The 20,734-nt window shown below is 37.7% G+C and overlaps 1 protein-coding gene across 2 annotated transcripts in view; it reads left to right on the plus strand.

Moving 5' to 3' along the window:
* Positions 1–337: 337 nt before the first annotated feature.
* The window catches only part of ARFGEF1 (ARF guanine nucleotide exchange factor 1), a 97,996-nt gene continuing 77,599 nt past the window's right edge, over positions 338–20,734 (plus strand). For both annotated transcript variants that reach the window (XR_012065456.1, XM_072951851.1), the window contains exon 1: positions 338–949. Coding sequence is in view for 1 of the 2 variants with exons in the window: in XM_072951851.1 (XP_072807952.1) it covers positions 826–949 (124 nt within the window). In the remaining variant the exon portion in view is untranslated. The remainder of the gene's footprint in view (positions 950–20,734) is intronic.

The raw sequence follows: 20,734 nt of genomic DNA on the forward strand, positions 1-20,734 counted from the left end.
AGTCGGAGAAGTGGATGCAGCTGAGCCAAGACTCCCGTTCACTGGGCGGGGGCAGAGGTCCCGGGCGGGGCGGGGGATCCTCGGAGCCAAAGCTGGGCTGCCGGGAGGAGCCCGAAGCGCTCGGCGCGGCGCCGCAGGACGCCCGCCACGCCCCACGCCGCCCTCCAGGCGAACGCGGGAGGCGGCGAGGCCCCGCCGGGCCGCCGTAGCGCTGCGGCTCGGGCCTCTCCTCCCGCACCGCCCTCCGCCCCCCGGCGCCGCGGCAGCTCTGGGCAGCCAACGCCGCCGCCGCCGCCGCTTCCTCCTCTGCAGCCGTTCGGCCGCTGCGTGACGCGTCGTTTCCTCCCAACATGGCGGCCGGGGCAGGTCGGCGGTGATGGAGGCCAGTCCGCGGCCACGGCGGGTGCTAATCCCCTCAGTAGCCAGGGCAGCCCTGCTCTCGCCGGGCCTCTGAGCCGCCGCCTTGTCCCTCGGCCCCCGGCTGACGGCCGCCGGGCTGGGCTCCCTCGCCTCCCCCGGGCCGGAGGGGCGAGTGAGGAGGGTGGCCGGGAAGGGAGCCCCGGGCCGGGAGAAGCGGAGTTCCCACAGGCGCGGCCCTTCGGGGCGGCCCCTCGGGGGGCGGTGAAGACCTCCGCGGCCCTCCGTCGTCCGCACCGCAGCTGGCCTCACTCGCCCGCCCCTTCCTGATCCTGCCGCTGCCCTCCACGCCTCTCCCCCACCTCCACCCTCTCTCCTTTCTCTCCGCTCTTCCTCCCCCTCCTCCTCCTCCCCTCCAGCCGCTGGGAGTCGCGGGTCGGACGAGCCGCCGCCTCCTTCTCTGCGTCCATGTATGAGGGGAAGAAGACGAAGAACATGTTCCTGACCCGGGCCCTGGAAAAGATTTTGGCCGACAAGGAAGTGAAGAAGGCGCATCACTCCCAGCTGCGCAAGGCGTGCGAGGTGGCGTTAGGTGAGCCGGGAGGAGGCCTGGGGGTGGGGGTGGGGGAGGGTACGGGGGTGGGGTGGCGGGCGCTGGGGGCTGTCCCCGGCCGGCGCTGCTGACCTCGGGGAGCCCCTCGCGAAGCTTTGGGCCATCTGGCTGGAGTTGACAGTAACTCGGCTGGATGTGGGGCAGAGACAGGGTGGAGAAGGAAGGGCGGTTAGCTGGGCTCCGGGAACGTGGCAGGGCTGGGGATCGACTTGAGTAAGAGGAGATTTTGTTGGTGGATCGTGCGGTGATGAGGCAGAAGATGAGCTGTTGTTTATTAGCTTGGAAAATTGAGGTGGAGCTGATTTGTCAAAATTAGGCATGGGAAGGGTGCCGTATGGTAATTTCAATAACTTTGTCGTTTGGCGTGGCACTTTGGGAAGATAGGCTGAAGTTGTTCCCTTGTTGACAGTCTAGAGAAGGGGTTTGCAGGAGGTGCAGCCTGTTCTGACATCTCTCCGCCTCCGCCACAGGAAAAACATAGAGTAATGTTGTATCCAACTGGGCTGACCTGGAAGAACAAGACCTGAGGTTAAGGGGTGGGGGTGGCGAGATACAAGCGGGGAAGGGAAGGACCTTTAGATAAGTGGCTTTAGTGACGAGGAAGGGAGGGTTTGAAATGGGGAAAATGAGAAGGACAATGACACCCACCAGCCACATGTCCGGACAGTGGCAGCTGCTCTCAAGCTTGAATTGTGATTTATAGTTCAGATGAAAGAGATTTAGTGTGATGAAGCCCATAGCAGGGTTAAATCCAAACAATACCTACAGCGAGAGCAGGCAGATGAGGCATTGTTAAAGAGGGACCACTGATAAATCTCTTGCATCCATCAAGGATGAAATCGTTTAGGAGATACCAGGATATTAAAAACAAAGATGAATTCTAATGCTTGCGCTTTATTTCATAGCACTGAAAATAGATTACATGCAATTGATGAGAAAACGAAGCGTGTTAAGTGCGCTTTGGGGAAGAAAAAGCATTCTGGAAGGAGAAAACATTCCAGGATAACTTAGATGTGTGCTAAAGTAAAGGGTCAGGATAGCTTAAAAACAACTTTGCCTTTTAATTACTAAAATAAATAGAAGTCTTTAACTTGATATAATAAGCTGTACTGTTTTTTCCTTTTAGGGATCCTTTAGAGTGATATGAAAGACATTATCGAAGAAATTTGATTAAAATTTTTTGAATTTTATATATCAGGAGTTTAAGTTTAGCTTTTTTTACCCTTTGTGGATTAGAAGTTCACCTTTTGTTATTCCTGTAGCTAGTGAAAGACTGTTTCTGGTGTATGAGAAGACGTTGTATGGTGGTAAAAATTGAATTTATATCTGGGTCCTGAAAGGAGTAATTACTAAATCGGGGTGGGGTGAGAGAAGAAATGATTCTTGAAATTTTTAAAAGAATTGTTATGTGTAGGTTTATGAATAACTTGCAGGTTAAAGAACTTAAGAGTTCAAACTAAAGTTTTAGTTTTTGAGAACAGATTTTCTGTGTTAAAACATACTTTTAATATACTAAATAGTGTGGATTAGACTGAAGAAATGGAATATGTTGTGTAGAGATATATATATATATATATATATATATATAAAAATACATATTTCCTCTCCAAAATGCTAATATAAGTTATGTTTTAACAGAGAGCTCACTGGAAGGGGAATCTGGGATCCTGGATTTAAATCCCAGTTCTGTTACAGTGCAGTGCAGTCAAGTCCCTGGACCTTAGTTTCCTCTGTAAAACTAGGATGTTGAACTGGATTGATAGTAAGGTTACATCCTCTAATGTGCTATGAACGTGTGGACACACTGTTCTGTTAACTTGTGCATTGAGAGTATTCCTGCCAATCTTGATGGGCATCTTTAGAGGGATATAGTTTGGTCCTTGCTATTTCTAGACTCTGGGACGACTTGTAGTGTGTGTGCCAGCTGTACCAAAATTGTCTAATTCGGATTTTGCCAGTTTTTACTTTTTTGCTCTTTCCATATAGTTAGCAGAAGTTTATTAAGAGTATTGTGACTACTCAGGCAGGGACTAGGCACCAGAGTACTTTCTTTACTTGAGATGTAGGGCTTTTTCCTCATATTTCATGGGTTACATTTAGTCTTCTACAAAATCTCCTTGATAGTTAATGGTGGTTAATCTCTGAGGATCTTTGTTTCTTCCCTTCTAGTTATTCGCCTACATTATCACGCAAACATAAGTTGATGGGGATAACCCATTTTATCTTTGCAGAGAGTGTGATGGCTTGGAGTAGGTGGTATCCCCAGATATATTCCTGGAAACTTTTATAGACCTCCCTTTTCCTCTTCATTATTAAGACCTGGGCCAGGCCCACTTCAGTCTCTTGATAATCTGAATAGAAAGTTAACTGGAATGTCCTGGTTGGTCATCCCTAATCTGCAGGTTGTGAGTGGGTGGAAATTGGCTGGTAGTGGTAGAAAGGTGGGGGTTGTTAAAACCCTTACAAATCTGGTTTGTAAATTACCTTTCTAAACACACCTGCCTGCATTCATTCCCCACACCAGCCCCTTCCATTTTTACTGAGCACTTATACCATGGAGTTGAAGGGAAATGGACAATAAACAAGAAACTATATAGTATTTTTATATCCAGACTTTTAATCCTTTTGTGTTTTAAAGTCATTTTATTGGTGTGTGAGTAGATATCAGAGCACCGGCATTCGAAATTAATGCAGTTACCTTTTAACATAGTGGTTCATTACAAATAGGTTTTCTGTAACTAATACTCATAAGATTATAGTTCATCTCACGTTCTTAAGGAAACTGTATTTTTCTCGTTAAAGTATAGCTTTTAGGAAGCCTTACCTAGATTAAGGGAGATTTTACCTTATTAAAACAAAATCCAGTCTTGAAGATACTACATAAAGGAACTTTTATTTTAACAAAAAGAAAAATAATGAAACCTTTAAAGCATATTATTTAAAACTTTTATTGAATTATCAGACTTTTATTACATTTCAGACTGTATTTTGAAGTAAAGAATGGTTCAAAAACAAAAAAAGGAAACCTCCTCACACCTATTTTGTTAGCATCAGTGTGACGCCCACAAGCCCAAGAACAGCTCCAGGTTGCCCTCTCTTGGTACCTGCCCCACTACAGCTTTCTGCAGCAAACACAGAACTCTGCAGAGTGAGGGCCTCCAGGCTGCCCTAGCTTAGCTTGATCCATTCCTGCTCTCTAGAATCCTGAATTAAAAATAGTCTGGCCATCTGCTGGCAGATGAGACAACAGCTGAGCTATTTTTAGTTTCAAAGAATTTAGGATTGTTGAGGGATTGGGCTTGAAGGTAGCACTGATTGTCTCACAGGGAGGGTGCAGTTGGGCCGTATTCCAAGCAGGCCCTTAAGTTTCAAGAGTTCCTTTGATGTTAGGGCTATGACTAGTTCAACTTCTGCCTCTAACATCAGGTATCTATGAAGATACTCTGCAAACTTTAGGATGAATGAATTCAAGGTTGGAAGCTGGCACCGACAGGATAGGAGTGAAAAAGGTGACCAATAAAAGGCTAGAGGCGAGGGAGGCAGCAGAGGCAGCAATAAGGGTGGGTTCCAGCAGAGACACGGGAGAATGAAGGAGAAAAAGAGGGACTGTTAGGAAAGAAATTTCTGCATCAGACAGGGTGTGAATTTGTGTTCATCATGTTCTAAAGTGATCCTGCTGATACAGTTTTCTTATGAATCTGATATCTATAATTAGTCTTCAGAAATGTAAACATGATATTTAGGCTAAAAACTTAACAAAACTTGTTTCCTCTGTCCCTCTAATCTTACCCTTGTTTTGGCTAGTGGAGTTATAAAAAGCGATATATGGATGGAGGGAAAATTACTTGAATACTTTTGACCCCAGTTTTATGCTATTTTTGGTAATTTTACTAACTTTTGTTATTCTTGACTATTTACAAAAAAATGACTCCCAATAAAAGCCTGTAGTCAGTGAACATCTTAATTATAATTTAAATCCATTAACAAGTCTCCTTTTAAGCCTTCTTTGGTATCCAAAATAAAAGGTGTTTTTCGTAAGCCAGGCTGCCAGAATTTTTGAGATAGCCAGGAGCAAAGGGCATAATGAATGAAATGACTGAAAGAAAAATTTTGTTAGGTTTGAGTTTGAAAAATAAGTTTGTGTTACAGTGGATACTCTTTCCGTTGTAGAGATTTATAGTGCACATTAGCATAGTTAAGATTCTGAAGAGTCCTCTACGGGAAAAAAACTTCTTCAGTTTTGCTTTACGAAGATTTTCCTAAATCCGTTTGACCCTTTTCAGTGTCTCTTAGCATCTCTAGGAAACATTGTTCCTTAGGATTTACTTCGGGACAGTATTCAAGGGAAAGATGGGCAAAGCAGACAGAATAGCCCTAACGACTAATGAAACCATTCTTGAGAAGAGTTATTGTGTTTTTGTAAAGCAGGAGTCCTGCTGACAGTGTGGGAAGGAGAAAGTCAGAAATGAGTAGTTGGAAAGAATGGTGTCAAGATCGGAGGACTCTTTGCTTTCTGGTTCTTTCTTTCTCATTCCATTTAATGGCAGGCAACTGCTTGGTCTCTATTGATAGTGTTTAACTTGTAGAGAAACTTCTGTTGGTAATTGTTTTTTTCAACCAGAATAAAAAATGCATTATGAATGGGAAATAATTGGGGGAAATATTTGTCAAAATATTCCTCACAAAGTGGAGGAGGGGATATTCGAAAAGGGAGAATATATGAACAAATTATTGTTGTCATTTAAAATTAGGTATATTCTTCATTCAGATACGTGCCAGATACTGTTTCAGTGCTGGGCATTTGACAGTGAACCAATATGCTTTCATGGAACCTAATTTCTAGTGTGTTGAGGCTGACACTAGGAAAAAATAAAAAAACAAGCTAATATATTGTCAGATTCTTATTATCTGAAGGAATAGTTAAGAAAGGTAAAGGGAGAATGACCAGAAGTGCAACTTTAGGTAGGGTTGTCAGGAGAGGCCTTTCCTTGAGATGACATTTCAGCAGAGAAATGACAAAAGAGAGAGGTGCAGCCTTTGAAATACCTGAAACAGAGGGAACAGCAAGACGCGTGTGCCTGGTACCTTCCAGGATGAAAGGGAGTTTGTGTGGTTGAGGGAGGGGGAGAAGGAGGGGAGCCAGGAGAAGAGGACAACTTTGGGTTCTGTTGCATCTGTGATGGAAGTCACTGGAGAGTTTTGCAGGAGTGACAAAGCAGATTTACATTTTAAAAGGCTCACTTTGGCCAGAGATGATGGTGATTTAAACTAGGCTGTTGGTGGTGGAGGGAATGAGAATTGGTTGCATTTGGAGTATATTCTAAAGGAGCCAACAGGACTTGATGATGGTGGGTTGGTTGGTTACGTGACAATTGTAGCCAGAGCTACACGGTTGTTGGAGCAGGCATTCACTGTGATGAGGAACTCCAGGAGAGAAACAGCCTTTGGGAAAACAGTTTATATAGTAAAACATTTTCGTTGAACTCTTTACATGCATTTTAGAATTTTTAAATGATTGAATTTCTTGATGATGTAATAGGATATTTTCTACTGAGAAAAGGACACAATTAAATTAATTGGACATTTTCTACTGAGAAGGCACAAAACAATTTCAAATTTAAGGAGTTTTTTTGGTTTTTTTTTCAGTGAGGGTTTTTTCCCCTAAGAGAAATTAGCCTTTTACATAGTTTTAATTACAATAAACAATTGGTCTGGTTCCTTTCTGGGACAGGATCTTTGAGTTGTAGTTAATGAGGGATCTCCAGGTGAAATTATCTTGGATTTAAGGGTGGTCCTAAATCCAGTGACTGGTGCCCTTATATGTAGAGGACGGGACACACAGAGACACACAAAGGAAGAAAGCCATGTGAGAAGGGAGGCAGGCAGAGATTGGAGTTGCGCTGTCATAAGCCAAGGAGCACCAGGTGTTACCAAAAACTCGGAAGGGACAAGAAGGGATTCTTCCCTGGAGCCTCCACTGAAGAATGGCTCTGCTAACACCTTGAATTCAGCCTATGGCCTCCAGAACCGAGAGAGAAGGCATTTCTGTTGTTTTAAACCACCAAATTAGTGGTAATTTGTTGAAGCAGCCCTAGGAAACTTAATAATCCTTTAACCTAACTTTTCAGACCCAGTTTGATTTATTTGCGCTTCCATTTTTAGTATAGCATGTATTTGAACAGTGTGGGGGTTAGTGGCACCCACCCTCCAAGCAGTTGAAAATCAGTGTAACTTTACAGCCAGTCCTCCATATACCATGGTTCCGCATCCTTGGATTCAGCCATCCTTGGGTCATGTAGTACTGCAGTGTGTGTTTAAAAAAAAAAAATCTATGCATGTGGACCTGTGCATTTCAAACCCATGTTGTTCAAGGGTCAACTGTGTATGTTTAAACAATCAAACGCTGTCTTTGGCTGGTCTCATAAATGTAGAAAGGATTTATTTTGAAGCTTTAGGGTTCACGAGTCTTGAGAAGCCTCTTTAAAAAATAGTCTTCGGCCCAAATATTTGAAAGGTTTGTGTTTTCTACTTCTGATATTTTTTGTTTTGCTTAGACTTAGACTTGATATAACCACATTAGTCTACAGGGCCTGTGTTACCTCCTCATTTAGGCAAGATTGTAAAGGACAGGTTTTAAAGCATTTCATATTACAGAATTACCTCTGGAATTATATTTAGAAAAGTGCATGTGGAGTAGTTAATTCTTTTCTCAACTTTGAATCCAAAAAGGTATACAGTGAGACTTCACTTAATCAGCTGTTCCATAACCCTCATCTATTTATACCTTGGTAAGAAATCAAGTGATCAATAAAAATACAAGCAGACAAAGTAGGTATCATTAAGGCCAAGCACTTTATTCAGAGGAGAGTCCTTGTCCTTTACTCAGTTTACTTTTTTCTTTTTTTAATTGAAGTATAGTTGATTTATGGTGTTGTGTTAGTTTCTGGTATGTAGCTGGTATTCAGTTATACATGTATATTTTTTGTTATAGATTATTACAAGCTGTTGCGTGTAGTTCCCTGTGCTATACAGTAGGACCTTGTTTATTCTATATATAGCAGTTTGTATTGGCTAATCCCAAACTCCTGATTTATCCCTTCCCCACTTTGGTAACTGCAAGTTTGTTTTCTATGTGAGTCTGTTTCTGCTTTGTAAATAAGTTCATTAGTGTAATTTTTTAAGATTCCACATGTAAATGATATGATACTTGTCTTAGACTTACTTCACTTAGTATGATAATCTTTAGGTCTGTCCATGTTGCTGCAAATGGCATTATTTCATTCTTTTTTATGGCTGAGTAGTATTCCATTGTGTGTGTGTGTGTGTGTGTGTGTGTGTGTGTGTGTATTTCTGTGTATGTGTCACAACTTCGTTAGTCATCTGTTGATGGACATTTAGGTTGCTTCCATGTCGTGGCTATTGTAAATAGTGCTACTGTGAATGTTGGGGTGCATGTGTCTTTTCGAATTGGTGTTTTCTCCCCATATATGCCCAGGAGTGGGTTTGTTGGATCATATGGTAACTCTGTTTTTAGTTTTTTAAGGCATCTCCATACTACTCAGTTTACTTTTAATTGCACATAAATCTAATACATTTGGCATTTTTTTTTTAAATGAACTAATTATTTTCTTCAAACCATTTTCACAAGTAAAACTGGGGGAAAAAATCACCCACATCAATGGAGATAACCATTGTTACCTTTACAAAAGAACTTTATGGAGATTAAAATCTACAGTCTATAAAGTATGCCCATTTTAAATGTAATGATCTTTAGTAAACTTCATGATGTTTTGCAGCATCACCATAATCCAGTTGTAGAACATTTTCATCACCCCAGTAAGAACCCTAGTGCCCATTTACAGTTAATCCCTGTTGCCATCCCCAGCTCCAGGCATCCACTATACTGCTTTCTGTGTCTGCCTTTTCTGGACATTTCATATGACTATCAGTCATATATATGTGCTCTTCTGTGTCTTTCACTCAGCATAATGTTTTGAGGTTCAATCTTGTTGTGGCATGTATCGATGTTTTATGTCTTCTTACTGCTGAATAGTATTCTATACTGTGGATATACCACAATTTGTTTATCTGTTCACAGTTGATGAGCATTTGAGTTTAGTGAATAATGCTGCTGTGAATATTTGTGTAAAAGTCTTTATGCAGGCCTAATTTTATATTTATTATTGCTACCTAGGAGTGGAATTGCTGGATCATATGAAAACTTTATGTTTAACTTTTTAAGAATCTAAGTTTGTTTTCCAAAGTGGCTGCATACATCCTTGACAGCACTTGTTACTGTCTGTCTTTTTGATTTTAGCCATCCTAGTTGATAGGAACTGTTATTTCATTGAAACAGTTAGCTTTTTGAGGTATTTTTTCTAGACTTTATTCTACATACATGTACATACACATGAACAGATGTATTCTTCAAAAAATTGAGCTATTTAATTTTTAAGACAGTAGTAGGAAAGGAATAGCTAACATTTATTGAATGTTTACTGTATGTCAAGTTCTGTGCCAATTAAATACTTCATTTGCTTTATCTCAGTCGTGAAAACCCTATACCCTATGTACTTAGGTGCTATTATTTGTATTTTGTAAAGAAAGAAACTGAGGTTAGAGTTGTGTTTGGTAGATTTGGAATATGAACGCCTTTGGCTTAATGAACTGCACCCTTAGTCACAAAACTGTTTACAAGTAGCAAATTACAAAATGGGAAAGGAGCGCATCCATAGAAAGAAAGGCACTGCTAATAAAAGAAAGGGTAACGTGTATAACAAACCATCAACGCACAGCACTATATGAAAATGTTGTTCGGTACATTTCTGTGAATCTTGAGGCTGTTTCTATACTTTGTGTTCATAATGGCAGCCTTGAGTCCATCATGCAAAAGATCTCTTTATTCTGTGTTCTGCTTAAGAAGTCAGGCAGATACATGTGTATTTTTCTATGCATTTTTTCTTTTTAAGATTCCACATATAAGTGATAGCATTTGGTATTTTTTTCTTTCTCTTTCTGGCTTAACTTCACTTAGAATGACAATCTCCAGGTCCATCGTTTTGGTGATTGTAACTTTGAAGTCTTAAAATCAGATACTGTTTCTTCCCACTTTATTCTTTATCAGAATTGCTTTGTCTAGTCTAGTTGCATTGCTTTTCTTTCTATATTTAAGAATCCCCGTATCTATATACAGAAGATTCTGCTGGATTGTGATTGGCAATAGGTTAAATATGTAGATCAATTTGGAGAGAACTGATATCTTTACTGTTTTGAGTCTTCCAGTCAATGCATGTTATATGTCTCTCCTATTCTTTAGTTCTTTGATTTCCTTCAGTATACATCCTGTACGTGCTTTGTTAGGTTTATACTCAAGAATTTCACTTTGAGGGGAGCTATTAAAAATAGTATTTTTTTTAAATTTTGGTTTCCAGTTTATTGCTAGTATATAAAAATTTGATTTATTTCTGTGTGTTAAGACCTTGCAAAATAAATGGATTTAAGTTCTAAGTGTTTTTCTTCTTCTAGATTTCTTGAAATTTTACTTAGGTACGTCATTTGTGAATAAGAACAGTTATATCTCTTTCTTTGCAATCTGCATGACTTTTATTTCTTTCTCTTGCCTATTGGCCTGACTGGGACGTTCAGTACGAAGTTAAATAGAAGTGGTAATAATAGCCTTTCTTACCTTGTTCCAGATCTTGGGGAAAAGCATTCCATTTTTTACGATTAAATTTGGTCTTAGCTGTAGGTTTTTTGTAGCTACTCTTAAAAGTTGAGGAAATTCCTTTCCTATGGCTAGGTTGCTGGGAGTGTTTATAATGAATGGATGTTGAATATTGTCAGATGCGTTTTCTAAATCAGTTGATATGATCATGTGATTTTTCTTTTGCCTGTTTACATGGTAGATTACAGTGGCTGATTTTTTTTTTAAGTACTAAATTAGCCTTGAATCCTTGGAATAAATCTCATTTTGGTCATGATGTATAATTCTTCCTATAGATTGCTAGATTCTATTTGATATATTTTGTTGAGGATTTTTATATCTTTATTCATGAGTGATCTTGGTCTGTATTTTCTTTTTCTGTACTTTGTGCAGTGTAATTTGACACTAGCAACTTGGGGTCAGGTCAGATTTGACAGGTTAGGGACACAGTTCTCCAACCTACACAAAACTCCTTGCTTCAGACACCAGCCCCAGGGTTCAGAGTTTCCAGGCCACTCACACTTCTAGCCAACTGGCTACAAACTGAGGGTTCCCACTATCCCCGCAGTTTTGTTAGAACAACTCACAGAACTCAGAAAAGTGCTGTACTTAGGATTATATTGTTATTATGAAGGGTACAAATCAGGACCATCTAAGAGACCCAAGGGCAAGATCTGGGAGAGCCCCAAATGCAAGGCTTTCTCAGGATGCACCACCTTTCTGCCACATGAGTGTGTATCACCAACCAGGGAAACTCACCCCAGTTTTGGGTGTCCAGAGTTTTTGTTGGGGTTTTCACTATGTAGGGCTGATTGATTGAATCACTGGCGACACGATTGAACCCAATCTGTGATCCCTCCTCCCCTCCCTGGAGGTCAGGCTGAGATCATGTGCCTCAAAGCCACATAGTTGGTCTTTCCAGCCTGGCTAGCCCCTATCCTGAAACTGTCCTTGAGGCTCACCATGAGTTAAAAAAAATGCTCCTTTAACTGGGAAATTTCAAGGGTTTGGAGGCTCCCTCCCAGTGCCAGGGACAAAGACCAACCAAATTCTTGATTAAACAACAGTCTAGTTTTGTTATCAGGATAATACTGACCTCATAAAATGAGTTGAAAAGTGTTCTATCCTCCTCCATTTTCTGAAAGAGATTGTGTAGAATTGGTGTTAAGTTTTTCTATAAACATGTGGTAGAATTCTCCAGTGGAACCATCTGGTCCTGGAGATTTCATTTCTGGTTTAAACCAGGAATTTAATGTCTTTAATAGTTGTAGAACTAGTTAAATTATTTCATATTGGGTGAATTGTGGTAGTTTGTACTTTTTTTGCAAAATTGGTTCATTTCACCTCAGTTGTCAAATTTATGCGTATAGAGTTTTTTGTGTTAGTCTCTTTAATGACTTGTGTTTGTAGTCATACCTCTTTTATTTCAGATATTGGTGATTTGTGTCTTACCAATCTTGCTGGAAGTTCGTTAATTTAAAAATTTTTTTCAAAGAACTAGCTTTTTTTCAATCATTTTTTTTCTATTTTTCTGTTTTCAGTTTCATTGATTTCTTCTCACATCTTATTTTACCTGTTTGCTTTAGGTGTATTTGGCCTCTTCTGCTTTCTTAAGATGGGAATTTAGATTTGAAAACTTTTCTCTCTCTAAAAAAAAAAAAAGTGCTGAAATTGATTGGCAAGAACACTTAAGTTCTATTCTCTTAGCAAATTTCTGTTACACAATACAGTGTTATCAGCTGTAGTGACCACGTTATGTGTTAGGTCTTCATACTTTATTCGTCTTACAACTGAAAGCTTGTACCCTTTCACCAACATCACCTCCAGATTTTCCTCAACCCCAGCCCCCAGCAACCACCATTCTATTGTCTGTTTCTGTGAGTTTAATTTTTTTTTAGATTCCATATATATAAGTGATACCATGCAATATTTGTCTTTCTCTATCTGGTTTATTTTACTTAGCACAGTGCCCTCCAGCTTCATCCATGTTGTCGTGAGGCTGAAAAATATCCTATTGTATTTATGTACCACATCTTTATCCATTTATCTGTGGTGGACACTTAGGTTGTTTCTATATCTTGGCTATTGTAAATAATATGGAGTACAGCTATCTCTTTGAGATAATTATTTTGTTTCCTTTGGATGTATGTGCAGAAGTAGAATTTCTGGATCATATGGTAGTTCTGTTCTTTATTTCTTGAGGAACCATCGTACAGTTTTCCATAGTGACTGTACCAGTTTATATTCCCACCTACAGTACACCAAGGTTCCCTTTTGTCCACATCCTTGCCAGCATTTGTTATCAGTTATCTTTTTGATAATAGACATCCTAATAGGTATGAGGTGATATTTCATTGTGGTTTTGATTTGCATTTCCCTAATGATTAGTGATGTGTACCTTTTCATGTACCTGTAGGCCATTTGTGTGTCATCTTTGGAAAAATGTCTATTTAGGTCTTTTGTCCATTTTTAAATCAGATTTTTTTTTTTTGCTATTGAGTTGTATGAGTTCCTTGTATATTTTGGATATTAACACCTTATCAGATACGTAGTTTGCAAATATTTTCTCCCATTCCATAGATTGCTTTCATTTTATTGGTGGTTTCCTTTACTGTGCAGAAGCTTCTTAGTAAGCTGTAGTCCCACTTGTTTGTTTTTTCTTTTGTTGCCTTTGCTTTTGATGTCAAATAAAAAAAAAATCATTGACAAGACCAATGTTAAGAAGCTTATAACCCTCTGTTTTCTTCCAGGAGTTTGACAGTTTCATGTCTACATTCCATCTTTAATCCATTTTTATTTTGAGTTGATTTTTGTGTATAGTGTAAGATAGGGGTTCAGTTTCATTCTTCTGAATATGACTCAAGTTTTTTCAACACAAATTTCTTGAAGAGACTATCCTTCCTTCACTGCATATTCTTGGATCCTTCGTCAAAGATTAATTGCTGTGGTTTATGCATGGGCTTATTTCTGGACTCTCAAATCTGTTTCTTTGATCTGTTTGTTGTTATGCTGATAGCAGACTGCTTTGGGTTACTATAGCTTTATAATATAGTTTGAGATCAAAAAGTATGATGACTCCAGCTTTGTTCTTTCTCAAAATTGCTTTGACTATTCAGGGTCTTTTTGGTTCCTTTTAAATTTCAGGATTGTCTTTTCTATTTCTGTGAAAAATGCGATTGGAATTTTGATAGGCATTGCATTGAATCTGTGGATTGCTTTGGGTGGTATGGACATTTTAACACTATTTAATTCTTCCAATCCATGAACATGGAATATATTTCTGTTGGTTTGTGTCTTCTGTGGTTTTTTCCATCAATGTCTTAACAGTTTTCAGTGTACAGATCTTTCACCTCCTTAGTTAAATTTATTCCTAAATATTTTAGTTTTTGATGTCATTATAAATGAGGTTGGTTTCTTAGAAAATTTTCTGATAGTTCATTGTTAATGTATAGAAGCACAACTAATTTCTGTATATTGATTTTGTATCTTGGAACTTTACTGAATTCTTTTATTCTAGCAGTTCTTGGGTGCAGTCTCGGGTGGAGTCTCTTTAAGAGCAAACAGACAGTTTTACTTCTTTTCCATTTTGGATGCCTTTTATTTCTTTTTCTTGCCTAATAACTCTGGCTAGAATGTTCAGTACTGTGTTGAATGGAGTTGGCAAGAGAGGGCATCCTTATCTTGTTACTGAGCTTATAGGTAAAGCTTTCAACTTTTAACCATTGAGTATGATGTTAGTTGTAGGCTTGTTATATATGGTCTTTATTATGTTGAGGTACATTATTTCTATACCCAATTTTTTGGAGAGTTTTTATCATGAAAGGGTGTTGAATGTTATCAAATGTTTTTTCTGTGTATATTGAAATACATGGTTTTTATCCTTTATTTTGTTAATGTGATATATCTTACTCATTGATTTGTATATGCTGAACTATCCTTGCACCTTAGGAATAAATCCCACTTGATCTTTTCTAATATAAGCATTCACTGCTGTAAATCTCCCTCTTAGCACATTTTATCTGTGTCCGACAAAATTTGTTCCGTGTAGTTTTTTATTTTTTTATTTTTTAAAATTTCACTCAGGACTTCCTCTTGATCTCTGGGTTGTTTAGAAAATTATTTAATTTCCAGGTGTTTGAAAATTTTGCTATTACACTCCTTGATTTCTAGTTTTATTCCATTGTGGCCAGAGAATACATTCTGTATGATTTCAGTTCTTTTAAACTTGTTGAAGTTTATTTCATTGGCCTAGGATACAGGCTAGCTTGGTGAATATTCATGGGCATTTGAAAAGAATGTGTGTTCTTCTGTTATTGAATGGAGTGTCTTTATACATTTAGATCCTGTTGCTTGATGGTGGTGTTTACTTCTATATCTTTGGGGAAGTTTATGTTTTCTGGTTTTATTAATTGTGAGAGGGGTGATGAAGTCTTCAACTAGAATTATAGATATGTCTGTTTCTTCTTTGAGTTGTATTCTTTTCTGCTTTGTGTGTTTTGAAGCTCTTTTTTTGTTGCATACACATGTAGGATTGCTATGTGTTCTTTGGCATTGACCTTTTTATCATTATGAATGTCCTTTGTTTCTGGTCATTTTCTTTGTGCAACTTTGATATTGATATGACTGTTCCTGCTTTCTTTTGATTGTGTTATATCTTTTTTATTCATTTACTTCTATTGTGCTTCTGTCACTATTTTTGAAGTTATATTTGATTATTACATTAAATTTGATGTAGATAGCATGATTAGTTCATATTTTTAAAATCTGATCTGCCAGACATTACATTTAATGTCATATTGTTATGTTAGAGCTTAATTCTGCCTTTTACTTTTGTTTTCTGTTATTTCTCCAGTGTGTCACTTTTCCTGCCTTCTTATGGGTTACTTGAACAGTTTTTTAGAATTCTATTTTGGTTTTTCTTTAGAGTTTGGAGTGTATCTCTGTATTTGATTTTTTTAGTGGTTGTGCTTCATATTACATTATCCATGTGTAACTTGTCAAAGTATACTGATGTCAACTTTTTACTAATTTGAATGACTTGTAGAAACTTTAGCTAGCTCTGTTTAGGTCCATTTATATGTGGACTTTTTTCAGTAGTCAATACTGCAGTGCTACACAGTTCACAGTTGGTTGAATCTGTAAATGTTGAATCGCAGAAGTGGAGGAATCATAGATGCAGAAGAATTGTGCATAAAAAGGTCTGACTATAAGTTGCAGATTTTCCACTACACTGAGTGGTATTGCTATTTTGTTTTGTTTTTTGTTTTTTGACAGTAGCCATTCTAATGGCTATGAAGAGTAGCTCATTGTGGTTTTGATTTGCACGTCCCTGATGGTTAGTGATATTGAGCATCTTTCCATATGTTCCTTGGCCATTTGTCTTCTTTGGAGAAATGTCTGCTCAAGTCCTTTGCCCAATTTAAATCAAATTGTTTTTTTTGTTGTTGAGTTATAGGAGTTCCTTATATATTCTGTGTATGTTAACTCCTTATCAGATATATGACGTACAAATATTTTCTCCCATTCCTTAAATTGCCTTTCACTCTGTTGATTACATCCTTTGATGCACATTTTTAAATTTGATGTAGTCTAATTTATTTTTCCTTTTGTTTCCTGTGCTTTTGGTGTCATAGCCATTAAATCATTGCCAAATCCAGTGTCATAAAATTTTTCCTTTATATTTTCTTCTAAGAGTTTTAAGCTTTTACATTTAAGTCTTTAATCCATTTTGAGTTAATTTTTGTATAATGGTGTAAGGTAAGAATCCATATATTTGCATCTTTTAATATTAGTTTTAGAAAGATAAAGAAAACTTGTTAGTAGAAGTTGCTAATAAACAGATAACATCTTAAAAAAAATTTGAGTTGTTTGATTGTTAGACTTCTTTTTTCACTTTGGTGACCTCCTTAGGCTTTCTGCAATATTGCACACACATTGTACTTCTTTTACTTATGCTACTTTTATAAAAATTACATTACTGTTTAAATTGTCTATGGTGGCCTTTAGTGTTGTATAAAAAGCAGAAAGAACAGGTAATCTTAGAATAAGAGAGAAGGACCAGTGTTCTTTTTGTTTTCTTTGTAGTGTTTAGGTAGATGCCATGGTATGGTAGAAAAACCCCTGATAGGCTGTTTTAAGTTCTAATCTGAATTCTTTTATTTATTAGATCTGAGACAATGTTATCAAGTCTCTGGGTCTCTTTTCTTCATCTGTAATGCCTATTTCATAGAGTTTTTATAGAGTTAAATGAGACAGTATATATAGTCACTAAATGTTAAGTTCTTCTCCCTTACATTGTGGTTGACAAAGAGATGTATATGTAATTTATGTAGAAAACCTGTAAGTACCTACATAATATTAAAATAGTTGCTTAAGCCATTTGGTTTTTCAGAGTGAAGTGACAGTTACACAGGTATATTTGCAAAAGAAAATCTATTGAACTGAGCACGTAACTTGTATGCCTTCTACCACGTATATTATACTTTAATTAAAAGTTTACCCTAAAAATACTGTATGTTGTAGTATTAGCTGGATTTATTTTTATATTGTGGGATTATTGATGGTGCTTTTTTTCTCCTTTACGTACTTCTGTATTTTCTATTTTCTGAACTGATCATGGTTACTTTTGTAATTTTTTTTAAAAGAAATTTAAAAGTTAACTTCATACTGAAATATTTATAAATTAAATGATATGTCTGGAGTTTGCTTTAATTGAATTCATTGGTGGGGGGAGCATGAGGTGGATGGAGGGTATAAATGAAACAAGGTAATTACTGAAGGTGGTTAATGGGAAATGAGGGTTCATTATATAATTTTTTTCTCTACTGTTGAATGTGTTTGGAATTTTTCATAATAAAAAGTTTCTAGAAACTGTTAGAATGAAAGAGTACACTGCGAAATGGAAGACTTAAAAAGAACTCAAGAATAAGATGACTCTTTTTTTTGGAGGAAATAATTTTTGGATAACAAAAATTTGCCTCCTAATATTGACTGGAGCATGCATAGCACCATTTTGGAGTTATAGGGGCTTTTTTTTTTGCCTTTGCTGGCAGACAACCTACATTTTAGCTAAGTTGCTTTAGCTGAGCCACTCAGTTATAGAATATACATAACATATCATTTGTTGTCAACTGTTATAGATCCTTACATATCTTTTTTTAATATAACTTTTTTGAGACATATATTACATATATAGTTCACCCATTTTAAGTGTACAACTTAATAGTGTTTTTTTCTTTTAGTAAATTTACTGTGTTGTGCAACCATCATCATAAATCAGTTTCAGAACATTTCTATCACTTTCATAAAATTCCTCATGTCCATTAACTGTTAATCCCCATGCCACCCCTTACCTACTTTCTGTCTCTAGATTTGCCTTTTCAGGATATTTCATGTAAACTGAATCATACAGTATATAATCTTATGTATATGACTTTTTTTCTTAGTATGTTTTTAAGTTTTGTCCATGCTCTACCGTGTGTCTGTATTTAGTTCCTTTTTATTGCTGAATAGCATTCTGTTGTATGGACTTGATATTCTGTTTATTGATTTACTTGTTGGTGAACATTTAGATTATTTCTATTTTATGGTGATTATGAATAATCCTTTAGCATTTATGTGCAAGTCTTTATATGGATGTATATTTTGATTTCTTCTGGATAGGTGCCTAAAACTGCAATTACTAGGTTATATGGCAAACTTATGTTTAACCTTTTAAGAAATTGCCAGCTGTTTTCCAAAGTGGCTGCAGCATTTTCCTCTAGCAATGTTGAGGGTTCCCATTTCTCCCTATCCTTACCAACATTTGTTATTGTGTATCTCTAGAACACGAAATAGTCATTGTAGTGCTATGAAATGGCATCTCATTGTGTTTTTGAGTTGCATTTCCCTTGACTAATGATGTTAAGCATCTTTTTATGTGTCTATTAGCATTAACCATTCATGTATTTTATTTGGTATAATCTGTTCAAATCTTTTGCTCCATTTTTTAATTGGGTTGTTTGTCCTCATTTATTGAGGGCTATATGTCTTTACTGACTTAATGATACCCTGTGAGCATTCAGCTCTTCTCTTGCTTGCTCTTTGTCATTCCTTTCTTTTTCACTACCTTATATCTCCCTAAATTCTTGTCCTTCAAGATTTAGCGTAAATACCACCTTCTTTTGAGGACTTTCTTGATTATCTGTTACTTACTACTTCCTACTCTCTTGGTCTCTTGTCCTTTGAAACTTAGTGCTTAGTTATTTTAAAAAGTAGAAAGATCATGGCATTAATGGACTTAAAAATTTGCAGTTTGGACTATTGAGCTTTTGATATAGATATATAATTTTGGGGTTTTTTTTGAGGCACAAATTTAAATATGGTGTATACTAGTTTTCAAGGCTGGTCTGAGAAGGTGAGTCACTTACCTAATAAAAGAGGTTAGCCATTGCCTAGGAACATGGCAGCTCATTTTCTCCGTGTGAGGCAAATTACAATTGACCCTTGAACAACATAGGTTTGTACGGGTCCACTTACACGTGCATATTTTTCAGTAGTAAATATTACAGTACTACACGGTCCATGGTTGGTTGAATCAGTGGACACAGAGGAACTGCAGATACAGAGGGCTGACTGTAAGTTATAAACAAATTAATCCCTGCATTATTGAAAGATATTTGTCATAGACCTGTTTCTGAATTTTAGAAATTTTTCTTAAGGTCCATAGACTGTCCTTTATCCGTATCAGTGGCCTGGAAGTAGCTTGAATTTTTTTGTTTCATGTGTAACTTATTTCCTCTAACTCAATTTTATGATCATTCTTTTATTTATTCAACATTTATTTATTATCTGCTATCAGTATGGTAATACAGTTTTAGTAGCATTGGCCCTATCACTGTGTGACCTTGGGTGTGTCACTTAGGTATCTCTGTCAGTTTTCTCACGCATACAGTCAGAACAGTAAGAACATCTGTCTCAGAGTTACTGGAGGACTTAAGGTATTTTAAAGCACTTGCAGTGGAACCTGGCACTTGGTAACTGCTCAGTAGACATTAGGTGTTATTATTTCATGCAGCATGTGACAAGAACCAAAAAATGCACTGGTGCATAAAACTGAAGGGCCCATTTTCTTAAATAGAGTATACAGGGATACCTTGTTTTATTGCTGTTTGCTTTATTGTGCTTTGCAGACATTGCATTTTCTACATATTGAAGGTTTGTGGTAACCCTGCTTTGAGCAAGTCTACCAGTGCCATTTTTCAAAAAGCATTTGCTCACTTTGTGTCACTGTGTCACATTTTGGTAATTCTCGCAATATTTCAGACTTCTTCATTATTATTGTATTTGTTGTGGTGATCTCTGATTAGTGATCTTTGATGTTACTCTTGTGATTGTTTTGGGGCACCAAGAATCATACCCACATTAGACAGCAGACTTAATAATGTGTATGTGTGTGTTCAGCTGCTCCACCAATTGGCCGTGCTCTGGTCTCTCCCTCTCCTCTGGCCTCCCTATTAAAATTAAGCTAGTTAATATCCCTATAATGGACTCTGTGTGTTCAAGTGAAAGGAAGAGTCACATGTCTCTCACTTTAAATTCACAGAAATGATTAAGTTTAGTGAGGAAGGCATGTTGAAAGCTGAGAGAGACCGTAAGCTATGCCTTTGTACCAGACAGTTAGCCAAGTTGTGAATGCAAAGGAAAAGTTGAAGGAAATTAAAAGTGCTACTCCAGTGAACTCAAATGATAGGAAAGCAAAACAGCCTTATTGCTGATGTGAAGATTTTAGTGGTCTGAATAGAAGATCAAACCAGCCACCACATTCCCTTACGCCAGAGCCTAATCTAGAGCAAGGTGCTAACTTTTTTCAGTTCTTTGAAGGCGGAGAGAGGTGAGAAAGCCGCAGAAGAAAAGTTTGAAGTTAGCAAATGTTGGTTCACGAGGTTTAAGAAAAGAAGCTGTCTCCATGATATGAAAGTGCAAGGTGAAGCAGTAAGTGTTGCTGTAGAAGCTGCAGCAAGTCATCCAGAGGATCTAGCTCAGATTGTGAGTGACGGTGGTTACACTAAAATGTAGATGTA

The sequence above is a fragment of the Vicugna pacos genome, chromosome 29 (genome assembly GCF_048564905.1).
Source record: "Vicugna pacos chromosome 29, VicPac4, whole genome shotgun sequence".
NCBI classification, from domain to species: Eukaryota; Metazoa; Chordata; class Mammalia; order Artiodactyla; family Camelidae; genus Vicugna; species Vicugna pacos.